General features: G+C 46.2%; 1 protein-coding gene across 1 annotated transcript in view; it reads right to left on the minus strand.

The window, feature by feature from the left end:
• Positions 1-51: 51 nt before the first annotated feature.
• LOC111847167 (uncharacterized) overlaps positions 52-23,114 on the minus strand; it is a 30,459-nt gene continuing 7,396 nt past the window's right edge. The window contains exons 2-34 of the mRNA XM_072701625.1: positions 19,815-19,892; positions 18,200-18,241; positions 17,614-17,667; positions 16,998-17,024; positions 11,244-11,309; positions 11,082-11,153; positions 10,689-10,721; positions 9,883-9,969; positions 9,662-9,739; positions 9,449-9,496; positions 9,283-9,345; positions 8,806-8,850; positions 8,638-8,712; positions 6,806-6,847; positions 6,642-6,698; positions 6,430-6,480; positions 6,077-6,208; positions 5,873-5,905; positions 4,323-4,418; positions 4,076-4,108; positions 3,859-3,963; positions 3,303-3,335; positions 2,354-2,428; positions 1,973-2,005; positions 1,619-1,678; positions 1,447-1,473; positions 1,293-1,349; positions 1,182-1,208; positions 962-1,069; positions 837-869; positions 562-705; positions 437-469; positions 52-56 (exon numbers count right to left, since the gene is read on the minus strand). Coding sequence (XP_072557726.1) covers positions 52-56; positions 437-469; positions 562-705; positions 837-869; positions 962-1,069; positions 1,182-1,208; positions 1,293-1,349; positions 1,447-1,473; positions 1,619-1,678; positions 1,973-2,005; positions 2,354-2,428; positions 3,303-3,335; positions 3,859-3,963; positions 4,076-4,108; positions 4,323-4,418; positions 5,873-5,905; positions 6,077-6,208; positions 6,430-6,480; positions 6,642-6,698; positions 6,806-6,847; positions 8,638-8,712; positions 8,806-8,850; positions 9,283-9,345; positions 9,449-9,496; positions 9,662-9,739; positions 9,883-9,969; positions 10,689-10,721; positions 11,082-11,153; positions 11,244-11,309; positions 16,998-17,024; positions 17,614-17,667; positions 18,200-18,241; positions 19,815-19,892 — 1,952 coding nt within the window. The remainder of the gene's footprint in view (positions 57-436; positions 470-561; positions 706-836; positions 870-961; positions 1,070-1,181; positions 1,209-1,292; positions 1,350-1,446; positions 1,474-1,618; positions 1,679-1,972; positions 2,006-2,353; positions 2,429-3,302; positions 3,336-3,858; positions 3,964-4,075; positions 4,109-4,322; positions 4,419-5,872; positions 5,906-6,076; positions 6,209-6,429; positions 6,481-6,641; positions 6,699-6,805; positions 6,848-8,637; positions 8,713-8,805; positions 8,851-9,282; positions 9,346-9,448; positions 9,497-9,661; positions 9,740-9,882; positions 9,970-10,688; positions 10,722-11,081; positions 11,154-11,243; positions 11,310-16,997; positions 17,025-17,613; positions 17,668-18,199; positions 18,242-19,814; positions 19,893-23,114) is intronic.

The raw sequence follows: 23,114 nt of genomic DNA on the forward strand, positions 1-23,114 counted from the left end.
TAGCAATTATAGTATAATCTTTTCTATTATTTGACTGTAATGATAAAGAGTTTATACTGGAAAAGTGATTACCGGGTTTTGGCGGTTTAACACCTGCCGGGTACACTGCAAGACAAAAAGCAGCACCTTGCTATTCAGACAAAGAGAATTTTCAAATCAGGAAAAAACTGATTTTAGGCCTAATGTATCTCCAGCACCTCCTGGTATTGCTCCTGGTATTGCTCCTGGTACTACTCCTGGTATTACTCCTGGTATTGCTCCTGGTATTGCTCCTGGTATTACTCCTGGTATTGCTCCTGGCACACCTTGAGAAGGATCATAATTGTGATTTAGCAGTTACTGCTATAGAGTAGCAATAATATATTAGCAATTATAGTATAGTTTTTTCTATTATTTGACTGTAATGATGAAGAGTTTATACTGGAAAAGTGATTACCGGGTTTTGGCGGTTTAACACCTGCCGGGTACACTGCAAGACAAAAAGCAGCACCTTGCTATTCAGACAAAGAGAATTTTCAAATCAGGAAAAAACTGATTTTAGGCCTAATGTATCTCCAGCACCTCCTGGTATTGCTCCTGGTACTACTCCTGGTATTGCTCCTGGTATTGCTCCTGGTACTACTCCTGGTATTGCTCCTGGTATTACTCCTGGTACTACTCCTGGTATTGCTCCTGGTATTGCTCCTGGTATTGCTCCTGGTACACCTTGAGAAGGATCATAATTGTGATTTAGCAGTTACTGCTATAGATTAGCAATAATATATTAGCAATTATAGTATAATCTTTTCTATTATTTGACTGTAATGATAAAGAGTTTATACTGGAAAAGTGATTACCGGGTTTTGGCGGTTTAACACCTGCCGGGTACACTGCAAGACAAAAAGCAGCACCTTGCTATTCAGACAAAGAGAATTTTCAAATCAGGAAAAAACTGATTTTAGGCCTAATGTATCTCCAGCACCTCCTGGTATTGCTCCTGGTATTGCTCCTGGTACTACTCCTGGTATTGCTCCTGGTATTGCTCCTGGTATTACTCCTGGTATTGCTCCTGGCACCGCTCCTGGTACACCTTGAGAAGGATCATAATTGTGATTTAGCAGTTACTGCTATATATTAGCAATTGCAGTATAGTTTTTTCCTATTATTTGGCTGTTTAGAGTTTATACAGGAAAAGTCATTACTGTATTTTGGAGGTTTAGCACCAAGTCCTGTGAAACAGGGAAAAAAGCGTACATTGGATTTCTGTTAATGTGATGATGATACCCCGCCCCCTTTTAGACACACCAAGTTACCTCCGAGTCCTACTCCAGCTCCTGGTACTCCCCCTGGTACTCCTCTTGGCACTGCCCCTGGACCCAACATGTGTATTAGATTTGCAAGGCTCTAACTTTGACTCCAACACAGAAATGGTATGAGAAACAGAGGAGGTAACAGAAACATCCATACCATGTTTTGTATGGATACCTGCTAATCCTAAAATGTAAAACAAAGAAAAAAACAATTAATGGAAGTGCATTTCACTCAGCATGCTGTGCCACAAACCATCCCCATATCAGCCCTGACAAATCTTCTTTACCATTCCCCCCTGCAGACTGGCACCTGCCAAGCCCCTACTCACCCCCAAGTCCAGTTATAGGTATCCCGCCAGCTGGGACCCATCCAGGACCGGCGGCTACACCTATAGAGTAGCATAAGAGGGCAGACAGTAAGGATGTTTTTAAGGGTCAAGGTAATAAGTGAGTTAAGCATAGCTCTAACAGAAAGAATAGTAGACAAAGGCTATTTTATCATTTAAAAGTGTGTAAGAGGGATTCACAAAAACAGATGCAAGGCAAAATGAGCAGCCAGCATTTTTGAGTGATGCATGGTTAAAAACCCTCAGATGTGCATTAAAGTGACCATATGACGTTTCTGTGCTAGACCACGCAATGTGCCTGTGACTGACCACAAGCACAGGGGGAATTATTCTCACCATATTTCGGGGGCTTCGCTCCAGTGCCGTAGGCTGAGAAACAGAACAATGGGACGGATCATTAGTGAACTGTCCCGATCAAAAGATTTACTGGATTTGGCCGAGTTGTACTGGCCACCATGGATAATGATGGAGAAATAATTGGCAGCAGTTTGGCCAATCCAGTGCTCCAACAGTATGTTTCTCTGAGATAGTATGCAATACTTTTCAAAGACAAGTTGAAGAGGAAGTCCTGCATATGCGAAGACCCAGCTAGGTCTGCCAAAGTGTGTGACAGTGGCTGTTTTATGCTGTGCTTTGTGAATGAAATATTTTTTCCACTGTATAAAATGTTGCTTATTCTTCAAAGACATGGTCGGAAGATCTGCAGCTGATCATTACCTCCAGGGATGCCTGCTGCTGCGGCCCCTGGAACACCTCCTAGGCCTGGCACACGACCAACCCCCCCAGGAACACCTGTATAGAAGAGCAGGTATCTGCTTTGCTGTTGTTGGTATTAACATGGTGCCTGATACTGAGCAGAAAAGCAGTCGTACCACATTTGGGAGCCTTAGCACCAGCAACATAACCTGGAGTGTTTCATAAATCATTAACCATTCATTTTCTAATCTAAGTAATTCTTTTCATGATAGATGCAGTTCAGAAATTTTAAGCATAAGGATGCGCAGATTTTAATGGCTAGATATCTCCTCTCGGATATGCTCAAGCCAAAGTAGACTGGGTCCAGTTTTCATGCTGTGATGTTAGCTGGGTTGGGGGGACATCAGTACAGTGCACAGCCCATATTTCTGTTTGTAGATGGGTGCAGAAACGCTGCTTTAATTCTCTATTTCCCATAGCCCCAGTAATTCCCAACCACATTTGGCCAAAAGCATCGTCTGAGCCACGGCCAGCGTTTATCCAAGCTTGGCTCTCTGGGTAGGAACAATTACGGCACACGGCCAGGCGATTACATCGGGAACTGTGAGAGGAGCGGCTGAGGAAGCAAACAGCCATTTCCCCCAACGGACCTACTCCTGAAAGTTTTGCACGTTCACAGAAGATTTTAACTTTTGGGGTATGTTTTCTCAGGGCATCCAAGGACAGTGTGCTAACCCCAGGCCAGCCTAAGCCTAACTCTCGTGGATCCTGGCCTGACCCTACAGTCTCTCTCAGTCCACACTCACATACTTTACCTTTGATGGCCCCTGCTATGACCTCACCAATGGCACCTACTCTGGCACCCCCAGAACCTTTTTAAGCCACAATACACACACACTTCAGCCTTTGTGTGTTTGGTTCCTCACCATGTGATGCAGATTGTATGAAACTGTCGCCGTTGTGCACCTACCATATTTCAAAGCTTTTGCTCCAGCTGGATACCCTGTAACAGAAAAAGTTCAGCATTTGAACTATACATTTACAAAGGGTAGTCTTCTGGAGAATTACATTTTAAATGTAATGTGTAAAATGCTTAGTTAATCAAGCTTTAGTTCAGTTTTGTATATATTGTATTTTGCATATAAAATGCAGAGAAATTCAGTTAAACTGATCCCACCGGTCCTTAAGAGATTTATTTGCCACCAGATTCTCCTTATAGTATCTCCTGGTACTCCGTCTGGTACTCCCCCTGGTACTCCCTCTGGTACTCCCCCTGGTACTCCCTCTGGTACTCCCCCTGGCAATCCCCCTGGTACTTCACCTGGTACTAACTCCTGGTACTCCTCCTGGGATTCCCCCTGGCAGTCCCCCTGGTACTCCTCTGGGGATTTCCCCTGGCAACCCCCCTGGTACTCCTCCTGGGATTCCACCTGGCAATCCCCCTGGGACTCCCCCTGGTACTCCTCCTGATACTCCCCCTGGTACTCCTCCTGGGATTCCACCTGGCAATCCCCCTGGTACTTCACCTGGTATTACTCCTGGTACTCCTCCTGGGATTCCCCCTGGTACTCCTCCTGGGATTCCACCTGGAAATCCCCCTGGGACTCCCCCTGGTACTCCTCCTGGTACTCCTATAGAGATTAACACAAATATATTGAAATAACACGCACTTTCAGTCAAACTTAAAGACCACTGGTCATTCACACATGAATAGAGAAATAAGTGGTGGTCACAGGTTCTCACCATATTTAGGAGGCTTAACTCTAGCTCCAAACCCTGGTCAAGAAGACATTAGAATAATGAAAAAAAGCACCTCTATAGCACTGGTGGTCAACATGCTTTGCAGCAAAGAATTTCTGTTATCTATGATGTCTGCTTATCTGTACTTCAGATACAGTGTTATGACAGGAAAAAGTAGAGATCAGGAAACTGTGGACCACCCCAAAGAAAAGCAAGCTGCCAGACCAAAATACCCCTCTCCTTGTTGTACCTGCAGTGCCGATTCCAGTTCCCGGTAATAGCCCTGGGACAACCCCCAGGCCCGCAACTCCAGTGCTCGGCAACCCCCCGATCCCCCCTGGCACGCCTGTATGGGGGGGCAAATGCCACAGTGGAACATGCATTTGATTTTATCTGAAGAGAGTTAAAGGTGCCATAGAATGAAAATCTGATTTTACCTTGGCATAGGAGAGCCCGGTACATGGAAATGATGTACTATGAATCTCAAACACTGTTGTTCCATCTTTCACATATAATTCCAGAATTTATAGAAGAAGGCCGTTTCGAAATTCCTAGATTGTTACGTAACAGTCTTAATCATACCCCCAAACATAACACATGCCAGGCCACTTTAGAAGCTCAATAGACACGCGCATTCAGACTACAACAGTTGCACAGGTACTGTGAAGGATGAAGCGGAGGATGAAAGTGAAAATGGCAGGCTGTATGCATAGTGTGCCGTTCAAGGCTGTGATGGGGATGTCGGCACTTTTCATTCCCTTCCCAAGGAACCCAGCTGTCAATAGGCAGGGCTGATGCTCATCTTTAATCTTTAGGTCAGGGGTCTGTTTTCCAAAGGCTCTCCATAGCAGCTTACATAGCTGGAACCATTCAGATGCATAAATCTGAATGCTAATTATGTTGCTAACAGCTATTCTTGGGAAAACGTGCCCCAGTTTAGCAAGGGAGTCGTAAAACAACATCACAAAGCCTATGATACTGACAGTAATGTGAGCCTTCTGTACTTCCTGTAGCCTACATCTTGTTAACTAAACAAATGTCTAATTGATATTACAGTAAAGAAATGAAAGCAGAACTCCAGATTCATTACAAACACATTTACAAGCTGCTCAGTTGCTGTATGGAGTTCTTGATGAAACGGGCATGACGAAGCTAGTATTGTAAAAGCATCTGTTGCGTAAGATGAAAAATAATTTCAATGCTCTTGTTACAGTACAATGCTGAAAACAAAATTCTGACTATGCTGAGGTTGTGCCTTGGCTGAAGTGGGACTATTACAGTTACTGACACCAAATTGTTCCAGGAAACATTAAATTACAAAACTTACCACTCAGGATCATTCATTTGCAATCTGCGAGCAACTAGCTGTTCCTCAACATCTGATTATTTCTCTGATACAGGCTCAAACATATATGGTTGGATGCCTAAACGCTTCATATTTCACCTCATCTGTAGTGATCTATGTTGGTTCAGTGTGAGCCATTGCAGTGCCTCTCTGTAACCCAGCCAATCACAGCAGAACTTATGAAAATATTAATGAGCCCACCAAATAAGGTAAAACAGCCTGTTTCATTCTTGGGCCAAATTACTGGTTTGTAAATGGGCCTGTAAAACCACTTCAGGACACTTTTCAACCAAACCAAGTTCAAATATCTTTTATGTAGACACCAGAGAACAATTTGGGGAAAAAATGAATCAATGCATTCTATGGCATCTTTAAATACTCATAAAAAATAAAATGAAAAAACTCTGTGTTCAGTGCTGTGTTTAGGGACAAAGCTTTCAGTTACAAGTTATTACCATATTTTGGAGGCTTGGCGCCAGCCACCTGCCCTGTAACAGAAGACGGAGGAAAGAGACGTGATATTTAACTTGACACCAATATCGATGTATGCTTGCATTACACATACTCTACATGTATTAATTAGTATGTTGGGTTATTCTGGTCTTAATTGCTCTGTAAATTGGAAGTATTATACTCGGTAATCTGCCCCCACAGCTCACCTCCAGGGAGAAATCCTGCCCCAGCCAGCCCTCCTGCCCCGGCCAGCCCTCCTGCCCCAGCCAGCCCTCCTGCCCCGGCCAGCCCTCCTGCTCCGGCCAGCCCTCCTGCCCCGGCTATGCCAGCGCCAGCACCTGGGAAAACATCAAAGAGTGAAATAAAGTGGGAAGACAACGAAAGATGATTATATACACTAATCAGCCAGCGTTTCATAATTAGCTACTAGAGCTGATGAAAGATGGTTGACTCAATTCAATTATCTAATTATCCACTAGCCTGCAGAATGTCTTTTTCAATCAGAAGTCAAGTTACTGTTTTCCCGTCATATTACACTCATTGCTGGATGAATCGTTACCATATTTAGCAGCTTTGGCCAGAGCTGCAGCCACCCCTTGAGCTCCCATACCTGGAGAGATAGAGAATGATAACACCACTTCCTTTAACATCCCATAGCTAAGGAGAACTACATTAGGTTTTCCTAATGAGAGACAGGTCACTGGATCATCAGTGCTAATGGAAATTCTTTTGCTGCACAACACTGCAAATGTTCTCACAGAGATACATTACCAGTTCCAGTGGGATACCCAGGCTTGGCTCCTGCCGCACCTCCAAAGCCCCCATAACCTATGATGTACACACACAATGTCCGAATGACCGTGGTTAGCTCCATCCATTGTGGATGCTGTATATCTAAAAGTTTTTAGGCACTGGAGACAATGAAGGCTACATACCATAGGGGAGCTTGCCCCCGCCAAACTGTGCTCCTAAACCACCTGCGAGGAACAATCCAGAACGTAGTCAGTCTGTAAATCTATGTACAGCTTCCTGTTAATGTGACCTTTGTCACAATGTACAACAAGCAGCAGCAATTCTCTACCGTACAAGCAGCTAGAAAGTTGCTTCCTATGATTCACTGTTCACCAATGACGTGTTACTATAGTTGAGTGCTTGAGTCCTTCTTTATTTTGACACGTGTAACCAATGCATATTTATGGTGATCTGGAGGGTTAATAATTTTACACAGCCCTTGAGGTGTGTGGAAAAATCACTCAGCAGGCTTTTAGGGCAAATCAGAAAACATAGAAAGGGCTAATCTGTTTCCAGACCAGCAGCTGTGGTTTCACAGAATGGCACAGTCTGGAGTGATCCAGTCACTAAACTCCAAGGTAACTATCACTGCAGGGGTCCAAGTATCATGGATATCATTGAGTCCAAGCAAGCTTAAATCCTGTGATTAAGATAAGCCTTGAAATTCTACTGCATAGTTAGGGTTTATGCAGCTGTAAATCACCACAAACTGGAATTTGCCCCAAATTATTCAAGAGTCTACAGCAACCAGTTGTTGGTGTCACATTAAACAACTTTAAGTTAGTCAAGTTAATTTTCTGTGTAACAGATACTTTGAAGATTATTTTGCATAATTAAACCTAATCACTCAGCAAATAATTTCAGAGACATTACAGAGTAGTGTTGGAAACTTCTGAAAAGCAATCAGTGTGATTTGTCAGTCCAGTCAGATATGCACTGTTGATACATTAGTCTTGAGTGGAGGCCCATATGGAGTCAGGTGTCCATTCAAATGACCCCCTTTAACAACTCGTCCCAACGAGATGCGTCTGCTTGGCCAGGGCATTCAACTGAAATCATCTGCAAGGCCTCAATAAATGCTTGACAGATAATTCATTCCAGACCAAACAGTGATAATCCCTGAAGAGGGAGCTCTTCCTAGCAAGGAATCTATATACCGAATAATCAGCGATAATCCTGGAAGAGGGAGCTCACTCTAGCCAGACTTTTTGAATTAGTACCTCACACTTATCAGCGATAATTTATTGAAACTTATGCTCTATCAATAGGGTAAGTCACTACAAAAGTGTCCTGTGTGTGTCCATCAACTGGTGCAGTGGTAGTCTCTCGGGACGAAGGACACGACTGCAAGAGCGATTAACACCAACACAGCCACAGACTAGCATTTGTGTGGTGTCCGGTCTCTGTTCTGAACAATGTTCAGAGAGAAAAGGAAGGTAGCATTCTGGTGTTCAGGACCATCACTTGTAAGACTGACAGTCAGTTTCATATGTTTCAAAGGAAACACTTTACTGACTTCAAAAAAAGAGAGCCACCATCCTTTTCAGCACCATAAACCCAACACACATATCCTCAGGGTGGTACCCAAAATACCCCTCATTCCAATATCCATAACAGGCCTCAGACTGTCTGCAAAGGGGGAAGGAAACTACAGCTGACCGGATTAAAGACTTTGATCACATGTTGGCATTAGTCAGGGTTAGTACTGAAACACAACCTGGATTATAAAGACCTGACCAATTTTATTTGTAATAATACATCCAGAGTAGAAACCCACAAACTTTTTAAAGTTAACTCTACTACTGAATGACATTTGAAACTGTCACCAAAAACCCACAAACACACTCATTTTCCATTTCTCTGTTCCTACTGATGCTGTTTCCCACTCTCTATGTTCTGTTTTATGAGATAAGGCAATCAATCAGTTGTCCGCCAGACTTGACGCATTTACGGAATTTCCCGCCAGATACAGCACCTTGGGCTTTGGGTGATTTGATGGGGTATCCATAGAAGACTCCCGGCTGCCGTGGGCCTCCATATCCACGACCTCCTGCAGAGAAACACACGTCCACACTGTCTCTGATAAGTGCTCAAGACTGCCTGTCTATGACCTACAATGCTTCCTGCAAATCAAGGTATTTACCATTAAGTCCATATCCCGCAGGTCCCTGCAGCCCTGTCCCAGGAACTGAAGGGGAGTAAAGCCATAAAAAGTTAGGCAGAGTCAACACAATGAGTTTTCTTTTCTACATTTCCTTTCCTCACGAGGATAAACTGTCTAACTTTTGTCAGAAGGCATTGAAACTCACTCACAGGGGCAATCGACCAAAGGCCAGCACAAAGCCCAACTGTGCTTGGTTGATATTTTCTCCTTTATTTAAAATTGATTTTCATGTTTGTAAGAGATTCAGCGATGACTGCGATGATTAAATTTGTCTGGTTCATAATGCCGGTTTCAATTGAATTACACCAAACAGAACACACAGCAGGAATGTCCAGTCAATCCATCCTCCACAATGTACAATTGTGTGTGGTGGCTTTTTCATCTGCCAGTGAACTGCAGTACAAAACAGCGTGTACAGTTTCGTGTGCCTGGGGCAGGTCAGCTCAGTCCCCTTACGTGATTTGGGTTTCAGTCCATCCCCCGTAGCTACACCAGGAAGGACCCCCCGCCCGCCAAATCCTACAAAACACAGGAAGCACCGTGATCACTGTCACATTGTTAGTATGGCTAATTGTGTCGAAATACTCTGAAACGCATTTATTATTTAGCAAAAATGACCCACCTTGTCCAGGTACAATACCGCCTTGGTAAAGCCCAGGTACTCCCACACCTAAATGCGAAAAACAGGAAAAGGTAGACAGAAGCATCTACAGCTACCATCATGTCTATACCTATACAGTCAAAGCAAGTCAGCTGTCGCTCAAACAGTGTGTATTACCCAGCAAGTACACACCACCGCGGAGCCGCCTGATAGCTACGTGATGCTAGTACTCACCTGGCACTTTTCCTGGTGGCTTTGCAGCCTTCCCTCCTGGACCGACTCCTGGAAGACCAGTTTGAGGTATGACGGGTCCTAGCAGGAAGGCAATGAGAGGGGACATAGGGTGAGAATAACATGCAAGCCATCACTCATCCCACTCTGAGCACAAGACTTAATAAAGACTTCAAGGGCCCAGCATGCTGGATCAATAACCCTGAGTCTTGCGTGATCCTTACCGCCAGCAGGAAGGGCAGGGCCTCCAGGTCCCCCTGGCAATCCTGGTAATCCTGGTCCTCCGATCGCTGTTCCCCCTGCTCCGGGCCCTAACCGAACATAAGATGTGCCACAATGTCTTTTGGAGTTTGTAGTGAAATTCAAAGCGTGATAAGGCTATGAGATGGCTGGCATTGTAAAAGAAGGTCATTTATTCATAAATGTAATTTTATCTTCCTGCTTTTCAGCCCAAACCAGTTGTGCCATGATTTTCAGTGAAGACTTCGTCTTAATGATAATAATAATACAGCAAATAATGTGAATATATAAGATATGCATTCAAGCACCGGCCTTTTCTTACGTCTTATTGAAATGCCATCCACTAAATATTCAGAAAGGATTTACTTTAGCTGGTTTGCTGGGCTGTAGAACATGTGAGGAACTGGAAAACCTAAAGGATGATCCAAAACCACACAAATCAGCCAAGGCTTCATCATTCAGGGGAGAAGAGCAAGAATTTGGCCTGATTTTCTCAAACATAGGCCATGCATGCCGACTAGGTTGGAAGACACATTCAGAAAATATTAGTCACATCAAGACTTGGCTTGGTTGAAAGATGCTTGAAAGAGTCCAGCTGTCTTGGTAACAAAGCTGAGAGGTAAAAAACACCAAGGGGAATCAAAGCTAATCAAAGCTAAGTTTGAAGGCCAGGGATGAGGCCTGCAGAAGCACAGGTCAGCAGCCCCCTTGACAGGAGGGTCCATAGTCTAGGCATCATTAGGGCTTCTCCCATTAGCTTCTCAGCAAGACCCTGGAAGCCAGGTCCTACCTTTTGGAGGCTTAGCGGCCTTTCCACCCGGACCTGGAACAAGCAGATTATAAACCACCGCCCTTTAGTACAGGGGGTAACTCATTTTGGACCTGACTAACATCCACGCTGTTTCCTCACTTGAAAGAAGCTTCCTTTTCCAGTTGTACAGCAACAGTTACAGTACAGATCCTGTTGTCAGCTCAATGACAGGGGCCTTTGTAGTTAAGTACACAAAGCTGGGGGATGCACTCAAACATTCAATCCTGTGGACCTGATTGGTGTAACTCACAAAGGTTCCGCCCAGCATACACTTCCATGTGAAAGAAGTACCACCTGCCCCTTGCTGTACCTCCCTACCCTGGTGTCCACCCCTGTAAAGACCAGTATCACCCTTCACCATCCATGCCATACCTGTTTTCCCAGGTTTCAGTCCTGCCACCCCAGCTCCGGGGAAGTATCCTCCTCCATATCCACCGTAGCCACCTAGGGGGGATGAGGAAATGGCAAATGATTCGGGGGTCTGAGCTTAGAGAGGTGGCTTGTCTGGGTTTCTGTTGCTGCCCAGTTGTTTACCTCCTGGCTTATATCCAGTGCCCAGGCCCCCAGGTCCGAGGCCAGCAGCTCCTAAACTTCCATAACCTGGAACATGGAAGAATGAGGAGGATGAAGATGATGAAGGGAGTTACAATACATAATCATCTCCAATACTAAAGGAGCACTGGCCTGTTCTCTGATTCACACTTTCACCATGCCAGTAGCTTGAGATGTTTTGCTGTAGCGTAAACACAAAATGGACCCCCCAGGAAATGCTGTGGGGGCTTGCATCTCAACTGCAAGCATCTCCTTGGCACTGAACCACCAGCGGATTTCGAACCCTTCAGGGGACATGGGGTGAAGCTTTTACAGACACTTCCAAATGGGAAAGAATGTGTTGTGGCCTCCTGCTTTAATCGAGGAGATAAGGAGGTACAACTTTTCTGGGGATGGGGGAGGTGAAGTAACATCATACGTAGCCACAGACCCCCATCCTCACAAGTTTCTGCCAAGGATTCTTCTGGAAGGGGCCTTCTACCGCAGCTGAGAATTTAAACCAATTTGGGACTCATCGGCTTCCTGGAAAAGTACCAAGCCGATGTTAGTCGAGCATTTTTTCTGTTCAGTGCTGCAGCATTGGTTCTCAAGAGCTGGAACCTCACATGGCACAGGGAGATGCGCAAAGGAACATACTCTGCTTTTCTGAAGAATTAGTCTGGATGTCCCATTAGTGCATGGAGTCTGGAACTGAGAATCTGAAACTGCCTGGTATAAGATTAAAAAGCTCACAGGGATGATCACTGGTTTGTGGGCAGCAATGCAAGGGGCAAAATGTAATTATAATATGGCTCTAAATCACGAGTTTGACATACTGCTCAAATACTTCTCAAATGTACGTCTCTTTCTAAATGTAATGAGTCTCACTTTTGGCAGTCGTATCTCATACTGGCCCAGTGGCTTGTGCAGATAAATTGGCATAAGACGTATGTCTGAAGGGATTTTGACCTAAAAGGACTGATATAAGAGATGTTCCAGTGTAGCACTGGTTCACCAGGTGTGGTAAACCATCAGGACAGCATCTGTCCACCAAAAACCAGAGACCCTGATGAACTGTGTGCCATGATGGAGTGCAAGTGTGTGGAAGCAACAGACAAGGGCCCCATAAAACACAGTGGAAGGTGGGCCAAGCAAGGCAAGGCATTGCAAGTAGCTTGTTCAGCCCTGTGGAACGAAGGAGAATTATCACACCTTGCAGCCCATCCAAATCCAAGAGCAGCTTATGATCCAGAGTATGGGAGCCGTTGCTGGTTTTTGGAACAGATGTTGGTGATTGCAACGGCCATTATATCAAAATAACTCGCCTATCATTTGAATCGATGTGAAATATGAAACATAAGATGCAGACTCTTCAGTTTCTCCGTGTCAGAGATGCCAAGGTTTTGCCAGTCGACCATCTGATTGGCTGCGACAGCTTTAACCACGGACTTCTATGGTCTGCTGCTACAGCCAGCGGACCAATATATTCATGGACACGGGGCGTAGTGAAGATGATGACGTCTTAAATAAAGCGACCTGATTGGCTGGTCTGAGTCCACTGGAAGCCTGACAAATTTGAGACAAAAGCAATGAGTGATGTAGAATAACATGGCCAAGAGACATAACAGTACAGTACAAAGAGACAGACAGACTTGAGCCTGGGAAAGCAGCCTGTTCCCTATAATATATACCAGCTTTTAAATTTTTTTTGGTGAAATTAAAACTGCTGTGTGTTGCGTTCTGTGCGAGCAGGCGAGCGGACAAACAAGCGATCCAGCCGGGAAGGAAGGCAAATGGGGAGCACACGGGACAAACGTTAATGACTGATCTAAGGTGATGGACGAAAACGCGGACTAAATACACAGAATAACAAGCAGGAAATGGAAAACAGCAGGTAAACGGAATGAGGTAGGCGTGGTCCACACGAGGGCTGAACGGGTGATCGTGACACTCTGGCAGTTTTTTCTCAGATTTCTTGATGCAGAAAAGTGGGATCCAGCATTAAACAAGCGATGATGGTTGATTAATGACTTGAGAAACCTTACAGCGCATTATAGGTCATCGAGGACGACTCAAGCTGATGCGGCACGTGCAACAAATAGAACAGCAGAGTCAGAAGGTTCTGTAGACTCCATGCTGTCTGTGTGTTGCATTGCACTGAAACCTCACACTGAATACCCACGTTTCTCCATCAGGAAGACAGGTGTGGCCATTTAATACGAGCCGTGTGAAGGAAGCTGTCATACCCAGAATGGACCTTGGGTAGAGGTGGCCCACCACTCACTTGCCAAACACTCTGTGGGCAGCTCTCCGCCATGCTGAGTAAACCGTGGCCTGGTCTCCATGATCTCCCTGAGCCCCAGAGTACAGCCACGTTCAATGAGGCACCCACACGCTCAGATGCTGCTCTCCAGCCTGAAGGATTACTACAGGCATTAATCAGACAGACTTTCTGTCCCCCCCCCCCCCCCCCCAAGCCTGTGACAAGGTTCAGCCAATCAGACCTGAAATCTTAAGAGCTACAGAGGAACCAAGCATGAGGCTTGGACCATTACTTTTCTCCATTTTCCTGTTGGATGTGCTGGGGCTGGTGACGGATTTAATTTAAGAGAGAGGAGGATTCCAGGGCTGCCTGCCAGCTGTCTGACAGCATCCATGGCAAACCAACCACAAGCTTCAGAATCCAAAGGTGGGGTACAACCCAGAGATATTCTGTAGCATGCTAGCACAGTCCCATTGGGCAGCCATAAGCCATCACTGTGGCTGTGCTCATGACCCTGCCATGGCAGGAAGAGCACAGACTGCTGGATGAAGGATTTTTCACCCACAATCATGGCATCATCCTTGAGGCTGATGTGGGCACAGAGCCAAGCTCCTTGCCTCGTTGTCCCGTCTCAGCTGGTTCCTATCCTGCTCATCTAAGGCCGTGTGTCTCCGTGGAAGGAGACCTGTCTGCCTCGCTCTCCGTGCCCAGCCAGCTGGCCGCGTCTGCTCTGGGAGCTCGGCGCGGCGCTTTTCACTCTCCCGCTCTCCCCTGGGCCGACTGACTTCACTCTGCTTTCTCCTGACGTGAATCATTGATAGCTTTTGTAAGCGGCCCCCAGTGCACAAAGTTTCTGTCTCTTCCTCAGGGCCAGACAGGAAGGAGTTAGTTTCACCTCCCCACACCTTTCCACTATCATCTGGGATCATCTGTTCAGCCACAGAGCACCTAGGGTGTGAGTGTGCCCTCAAGCTGTCAGCCTCATCTTCACATTCATGAACACAATGCAGCTCTCCGCATGAATCCCATTCAAAGCACAGGGTTTCCGTCTCTGCCATTTCCCAGAGCGCTGGACTGTGACTCCCTGCAGGGGGCAGCAGGGGGGGGCTGGGCAGGTCATAGACAGTCCATGTGAGATGCTCCACCATCTGAGGGGACTCCCACCAGAGCAGAAGGGTTCATGGGACCTGGTGGGAAGGTGGGGTGCCCAAGACGGCAGAAGTGAGGTCATCTATCCATTGGTTGGGTCATGTGGAACCGGCTGTGGATGAGTGACAGGATCCAAGAATCCGGATGGGCCATCGTGTGCCCCCTTCTCGTACCCCCACCCACCAAAATGGAGGGGTCGGTGCCTGGTAACGAGAAGCACATGTTCTGCCGGAGACGCACCCTCTCACGCTCCGTTCGCCCCCGGCTTGTCTCCCTGGCCTTCGTTCTGGCCCCATTGCGAAACCACCCCACCCCCCCCGCCCCCATTTTGGAGGGTCCTTCACCTCAAATCCTAGAAAAACAGCCTTGGATGCTCTGAGCGATCCAGCATGTTCCATAGGTTTGCAATACTGCTCTGGTATGGAGCTGGATTGGAGTGCGAAATCAGAGTTGTGAGTGAGCAAGGCAATTTGAGGCAGAGTGAGGCTGAAACAGAGAGGCAGGCAGAGATGGTGGATGGAGAGACAAAAAGGGAGGAAAAAGAGGGAGAAAAATGGAAATGGAGAGAGGCAGGCAGACATGGTAGATGGACAGACAAAAAGGGAGGAAAAAGAGGGAGAAAAATAGAAACAGAGAGAGGCAGATGGAGAGACAGACTCACAGACAGATATCACTCTTGCAGCCTAGTGGTCCAGGAAGCCAACAGTGTTATCCAGGCCTCAGTCAGACTACTGTGCACTGTAACACGCCGTCATGGTGCTACGCTGTAAGTGTCACGTGTTAGTATATATAAAGTTTCCCAGTTTCCCAGTGCTTTTGGCACTGGCCCTGTGTCTAGGTCCTGTAACTGTTTATTCTAAGAGTTCTTTGTTTCACTGAGGCTGGTTTGTTTACCTGGGTGTCGTCCTCAGTGCTCGCAGTAACGCACCCCCCCCATGCTCTCCTGCACAGCGACAAAACAACAGCTCATCTGTGAGGCAGTTTTATGTCCCAGGATCTTACTAGGAGTATAACTAAGGCAGGGTGGGCCATCTAGAGGTGACGAATCATCCTCCACTTTTAGAAACAGGGCAGCCATAACAGTCACAAGTGGCACTGGGAGATGATGCTGGTTTCTGTCTGCCTATCCTATATTCTGGGGCTTATAGACCAGGGAATCATTTGCTGGACACACGTAACGCCGAAAGCTGCTCCTAGCGACCTGCTGAGACCTGCCAATGGGCCCTTCAGATGGAGTTTATGGAGCTGAGTGACTAATGTAAAAGAAAGGAGAGAGGTCACATGGGTCACATGGTTAACAGGCCCCTCCAAGTCTTATCGGCATTAGGCGCGTTCATTCTGCTCCTAATCTCTCGGCAAACACAATGGCAGCCCTGATGAAATCTCCTGTGCTTTAGGAAATTTAATAATGTCCAAATGGCCCCTGTTCTGCGATATGTGCAGCACTGGGCAGTAGGAAAACAGTGCTTACCGGGGGACGTGATAGCCGAGGTCTGTGGCAAGCTTCGAAAGCCTGGCTTCCAGTTATTGTGTGGTTAATGTTGTGAGAAGACGCCCCCCCCCACCACCCCTCCTCAGTGCTCAGCAGGGCATCCCTTGATAAGGCCACGAGGTCCTCTTTCGGGCCGTCGGCGGCTGAGCTCATGCCCCAAAAGAATGTCCTGTGCTGCGATAAAACATGTAAAAGCCGCAGCCGTTACGGAAAGGAGCCGCTGACAGGATGTCTGACCGCACGGAGGCGCGGCCTTGGCAGACCCCCATTGGCAAGCAGCTTGTGCTCAGAGGACACTTCCTCTTTGGGTTACTTTGGGGTATCGGCATAAAACTTGCCCCAAAAAGAGGCCGCATGAAAAATCGATCGCACCAAGGGCCCAACTCGCCTTAAACTCCGACTGTCGTAATCTTCATCTGATCCGCTGTAACCTCCTAATTTCCCTCCTGAGATCATTACCGTCTCATCTGTCATCGCTCTCTCAAATCCTGCATTCTGATACAGCTGTTTGTGTCGATCCGTTTTCAGGCCCCCGCCTCCTGCGGCTGAATCCCCACATCATCGGCACTCCTGCCCAGTCGCTGTCATACACGTCATTCATACATTATCAATAACCGTGTTCGCCATTTGTACTTTTAGAAATGCTGTTTTATAAATGCTGTTTCTCCCCCATCTCCTTTTAAAGGGGTCAGGGAAGCATTTCAGCATTTTCCCATTGCAATTTTGTTGTTTTTTCAAGTACCCTTGGCAGAATTGCTGTAAATCGTTACATATGGCCTTGCAACAGCTGGTCAGTAAAAGAATAGTGTCGTTGGTTATGTGTGAGGAGGAGGACCTCCTCAAGAATGCTCACCTGGTTTAGGAGGCTTTGCACCAGCACCTGTAAGAGAGCCAGTGTCAAAAATTACTGACAGTGGATGCTTTTCAAACAAGACATAGATAAATTTAGACAAATTATCGTACCCGTCAACCCTATCCAGGGCAAGTGCTTGGAAATGGGATCGGTGAATGGATGAATGGATTATAACAGTTATCTTTATTAGTTTTTGCTATATATATATATATATATATATATACACACACACACATACACAGTGGTACCTCAGTACTTGAACTTAATCCGTACAGAACTCCGGATCGAATCCTAAAAAGTTCGAGTTCTGATCGAATTTTCCCCATAAGAAATAATGGAAAACCAATTAATTGGTTCCAGGCCTCAGAAAATTACACCAAAATATGTTTTTTTTGGCATTCAAACACAAAATGAACCGGATAAAACAAGAAGAGCATATACTGTACTAAACACATCTAAGCACATTTATCAAAACAGTAATTTTTAAAGTAAGAAAATAAATGTATCCAAAATAAATGTATCCAAACAATGCGTCCTGCCCCGATATATATATTCTGGTCATGTTGGGGCTTTTTGAGAAGTTGTGTAGGCCATCTCTCTGAGACCTTGCTCTTACCTGGCCCGATCCCAGCGCCTCCAAAACCACCCAGGCCACGGCCACCAATGCCACCTGCACGGGAACATGCCAGCTTGGCTCACTTCCTTGCATCATTCGCCCCTTCAAGTCAGCGCCTACATTTCCTCCGTAAATCGCATGTTTGTGAAGTAACATCACTGCCTGACCAAACAGCCAGTCCCTCTAGGGAGGATGACGAGTTGTAGTATTTCACACTACACTGATATCTAGTTGTTACTGTGAGGTTTCACCTGACTGCTCTTTGCTTACAGCATTCAAGTCAGCCCTGCGGCCAGCCAAATAAGACCTGGAGAGCCTTGTATTAGACTGGAGTAGGAAATATCACCATTACTGATAAACACATTTATTTATGGTAACTTTGTTGTTTTGTGTGGTGTAACACAGGTACAGCAGAGCCTGGTGAACTTCTTGTAACCCTGAGCACCTCTGCTACTGGTGATATACGAGGCCAAGGCTGTGGGGAACCCTGCAGAGCCAGCTCTGGGTGGAGCCTGCACGAGTCAGGAGAACTTCACCACACTCACTGCTCTAGAGCTTGTGAAAAATGTTACAGATGCAAACTCACCCCCAGCCTTTGCCTGTTTGTATCCTGGAATCACTCCAGCACCTGGCGAAACAGAAAGTGGGGGAGAAGATGGGGACAGTGGCCCTGAACAGACGACAACATGTTTCAGTCAACCCTTCCTGAGATTCTCCTTGCTCCAGAGTCTGGTTTCCTCCATCTTACTGTGCGTGTAGTATCTGGTTTCCTCCATTTTACTATGTGCGTATAGTGTCTGGTTTTCTCCATCTAACTGTGTGTGTAGTATCTGGTTTCCTCCATTTTACTATGTGCGTATAGTGTCTGGTTTCCTCCATCTAACTGTGTGAGTAGCGTCTGGTTTCCTCCATCTTACTGTGCATGTAGTGTCTGGTTTCCTCCATCTTACTGTGTGTGTAGTGCCTGGTTTCCTCCATCTTACTGTCTGAGTAGTGTCTGGTTTCCTCCATCTTAATGTGCATGTAGTGTCTGGTTTCCTCCATAATACTGTGTGTGTAGTATCTGGTTTCCTCCATCTCACTGTGTGTGTATAGTGTCTGGTTTCTTCCATCTTACTGTGTGTGTAGTGTATGGTTTCCTCCATCTGTGTGTGTAGTGTCTGGTTTCCTCCATCTGTGTGTATAGTGTCTGGTTTCCTCCATCTTACTATGTGAGTAGTGTCTGGTTTCCTCCATCTTACTGTGCGTGTAGTGTCTGGTTTCCTCCATCTTACTGCGTGAGTAGCGTCTGGTTTCCCCCATCTTACTGTGCATGTAGTGTCTGGTTTCCTCCATCTTACTGTGTGTAGTGCCTGGTTTCCTCCATCTTACTGTCTGAGTAGTGTCTGGTTTCCTCCATCTTACTGTGCATGTAGTGTCTGGTTTCCTCCATAATACTGTGTGTGTAGTACCCGGTTTCCTCCATCTCACTGTGTGTGTATAGTGTCTGGTTTCTTCCATCTTACTGTGTGTGTAGTGTCTGGTTTCCTCCATCTGTGTGTATAGTGTCTGGTTTCCTCCATCTGTGTGTATAGTGTCTGGTTTCCTCCATCTGTGTGTATAGTGTCTGGTTTCCTCCATCTTTGTGTAGTGTCTGGTTTCCTCCATCTTACTATGTGAGTAGTGTCTGGTTTCCTCCATCTTACTGTGCATGTAGTGTCTGGTTTCCTCCATCTTACTGTGTGAGTAGCGTGTGGTTTCCTCCATCTTACTGTGCATGTAGTGTCTGGTTTCCTCCATCTTACTGTGTGTGTAGTGCCTGGTTTCCTCCATCTTACTGTCTGAGTAGTGTCTGGTTTCCTCCATCTTACTGTGCATGTAGTGTCTGGTTTCCTCCATCTTACTGTGTAAGTAGTGTCTGGTTTCCTCCATCTTACTGTGTAAGTAGTGTCTGGTTTCCTCCATCTTACTGTGTGAGTTGCGTCTGGTGGTCCCACAGGACCAATAGGTAGAAAAGTGCCCATCAAATATGGCTGTGTTACGGAAGGAAATTATTACAGAAAGTTAAATATTACAGAGAAGGACTGCAGGGCGTGCTCTGAGTGTTCTGCATGGGTTCGGGCACCCGTGGGTGGAAATGTAGGCAGTCAGCTACTCCTTCCATGGAGATATCTTCAGATGTGGTGTGAGGATGGAGGGGTCACCGAGGGGTCACAGGTTACCTGGGAATGGCCCGACACCAGCTCCACCACCGGCGACACCACCCGGACCAACTCCACCTCCGGGGGGGACGTACACTCCTGGAACAGGTGGAGCGGCAGTTATGATGCTGGATGCTCTCCCAATTACCTGCCATCCATCCATCCATCCATCCATCCATCTATCCATCTACCCACTCATCTTCTAAAAGATCATGAATTTTAGGGTGATGGGGGCAGGGGGCCTGGAGCTGATCGCAGGCAGGGGAACACCCTGAATGGTATGCTGGTCTGCTTCAGTAAAGGTCAACAACAAAATAATGTATTTTTGTTTTTGTTAAGCAGCTGAAAATAAGGGTCAGTTGGAAAAAAAAACAAACTCTCACACTCTTATCTTAAAGACTGTGATTAGCTAATACCCCACTTTTCAGGAAAATAACTGGGCTGTAAGTATTCTACACTAATCCCCAAAACACTTACTTCCATGTAAGGCCAGTCTCAGAATGGTCAACATGACCACATCATGGCTAACTGCAATGGCAGCCAGACAGGGACAAAAACAAGTTCTATTGTCTAACTACTTCGTTTGAGTTAAGGCATCAATTACAGGACAATATTAAGATGAAACCTAGTTTATATAACAGAAAATGGTGATTGAGATTGTTTGTAATATGTTCTCCATGTCCATGTGAAGACTGATTCATCTGAGCCACATGTCAAAAACTTGCAGATGAATATGAATAAAAACCATATCGGCTTTGCTGGAAGCACATTGTGCTGGGTGCAGGGAGACATGTCAGTGTCAGGGTTGCCATAGGAGTAGAATCCTAATCTATGGCTCACAGCATTTATAGCTGGGGCGGCAGGCTTGGTGGACACGAGTACACACAAGGCTGGGCCCCAGCCCCGGTGGAACTGGCCCAGAGCCATGGTCTGTCCGCTGCTGCATATGGAAAGTGACCTTTTCATCAGGAGCCATAGATGTGTTGGGTCATAGACTGCCAGATTAGAGAAGATCTGGGCCTCATCTGGGTGGGCTGGTACACGGGATCTAGGGTATCTACGGTCATGTTTTGTTTGTTATATACAACAAGGTTAAACAGAAACACGACATCCAGGGAGCACGTCTGAGATTAAGAACAGCTGGAGGCAGTCGGCAGAAGTTCTGGTGCGGATGCGGGGTGGTCAGGCCTGGAGTGGACAGAAGTAGCTTTTCGCTTGGAAATGGGAGCAAGGTTTAAACAGCGTCAACCTGCGCGCTGGCCAGTGGGGGGAGCACCGTTTTGGAGATGACAGAGATCAGACAGACACATGGACATAAAAGGGCTGTATGAATAGACCCCAATCTGATTAGAAAAGAGTCAAATATTTAGTCTATCTTTTCTGTTTTCCCTCTGTGGTTAATCTATTTTTATCCCCTGCACTGTAGCCAGTCAGCAGAAGAGAAGCGTCCTCGGGATTGTTGTGTAAAATACTTGATAAAATGTAAACGAGCCTTTTTAAGAGCAGAAGGGCTTCACTGCTTCAGACAGTGGGTGAGTTTACAGTACATTTCTGGACGCATCCCTGGGTAGCAAATGACTTCACCACTGAACCCTTAAAGGAGGATGTTCCCGAACCAGTTTTAATTGGAACAGTGGTGGGCCTTGGACTGTGACTGAGGTGCTATCTGGTTTCATGCCGCACAGGCTGAAGATATGAACTCCCGGCTTTCGGATCAAAACCACACATAAGGTTAGGCTGAAAAGCACAGCACAGCACACAGGACTGCAACACAGCTCTAACAAAAAAAAAAGAAGATCTGTTATTTTAACAATCGTGCAGAAGATGATTTCTACATCATATTTGTGAATTCCAAAAAACATTGAACTACTTATATTAACGTGTGTTTGCCTGACAATGAGCTGTATTCCTGTTTATCCAAGTTAATTTCTCTGGTGCAGTTAATACAGAATGAGCATGAAGACCAGACTCTCAACAGGACTCCAGTGAAAGTGACCACCACACTGCAAACATGCGGTCTTTACACTGCGCACATCTGGTTACCATGGTAAACAGAATTCACTTGCCTAAAGAGGAGCTTTTGAAAGTCACAGGAAGTGTTCTTTGCTTGTTCGGACAGCCAGTCAGGAAGTCATCCCCGGGTCTCGAACAGACTGAAGCTCTTTGTCAGGAACTGTACCCTCCCTACTGCTGGGGATCGCTCCCTCTGCCCTGCTGCCTCTGCTGCCCTCTTCATGACAATTATGCTGGGGGGGGGGGGGCACTCCAACCAAGTCTATCTCAGCTGAGCTTGGAATGAAAAGGTGGATTTCATGTCTCTGAGTCAGTCACAGCACAGAGAGCAGGTTCACTCCCACCCTCTGCTTGCCCCCCACCCCCCCACCACACACACACCCACACGGGTCTTTCAGGGGGCTGATGTACTCCACAGAGCATAGTTAGCCAGGTCCTGGGCAGTATTTAATTAGAGCCTGCTAGCCTTTCAAGATTCCTGTATTATCTTTAATCAGAAGATGAGTCTGTAGATGAGGGTGTAGCAACAATTATTATGACTAAGTTACTAAACTAAATTAAAATAAAATATAAATAAAAACTACTTTGCTGTGTTAGTGAAAGTCACATGGGGTCAGTTAAGCCCCGGAGTGAACTTTACCTGGAGGTGGTCTTTGCGTGCCTCCTTTCTCACACAGAAGCCCTGCAGTCTGCTTCATCAAACCAGGCTTTTGTCCCGTTACCCCATAACAATCCTCCATTGTTGTGAGAATAAACAAGCACATGCGTCTTATTTATAGTTTGATAAACACATGTGGAGATGGATGCCGCAGCGATCTGTTTACAAGCCTTGGCATTAAGGTGGACAAACACTGATACGTTTACTGGCCGCAAGCTAATAATTTAGCAGATTTATTATTCATAAACCCGTTTAAATGGGGGGGGGTGTCATATTTCATTCAAGCACGTTTTGAAGTGAAGGGCATGCACGCTCGTGCTGTTGCCCACTTGAAAGCCCAACGGGGTGAATCAGTCGGAAAAGGCCTGGGCATTCTGACATGGTTGCTCTCCCTCACCATGAAACATCACAAACTCATCAGCATCGCCCATTTAGCGGTATTACCTCCTGAATCACAGAGAGGGCACAGTACACGGACTGGACAAGCCTCCAGTCTAACCAGCTGGCCTCGCAGTCATGGCTCTCTACATGTTGGCAGGTCATAAAGTCAGATCTGTTCCCAATATGCGGTAATTGCACAGGCAGGGGCAAGTGAACGTTATTAAATGCCACATGCCAAGCGAACACCACCAAAGGGTAATTTCCAAGAT

Source organism: Paramormyrops kingsleyae, chromosome 17 (assembly GCF_048594095.1).
Source record: "Paramormyrops kingsleyae isolate MSU_618 chromosome 17, PKINGS_0.4, whole genome shotgun sequence".
Taxonomy (NCBI): domain Eukaryota; kingdom Metazoa; phylum Chordata; class Actinopteri; order Osteoglossiformes; family Mormyridae; genus Paramormyrops; species Paramormyrops kingsleyae.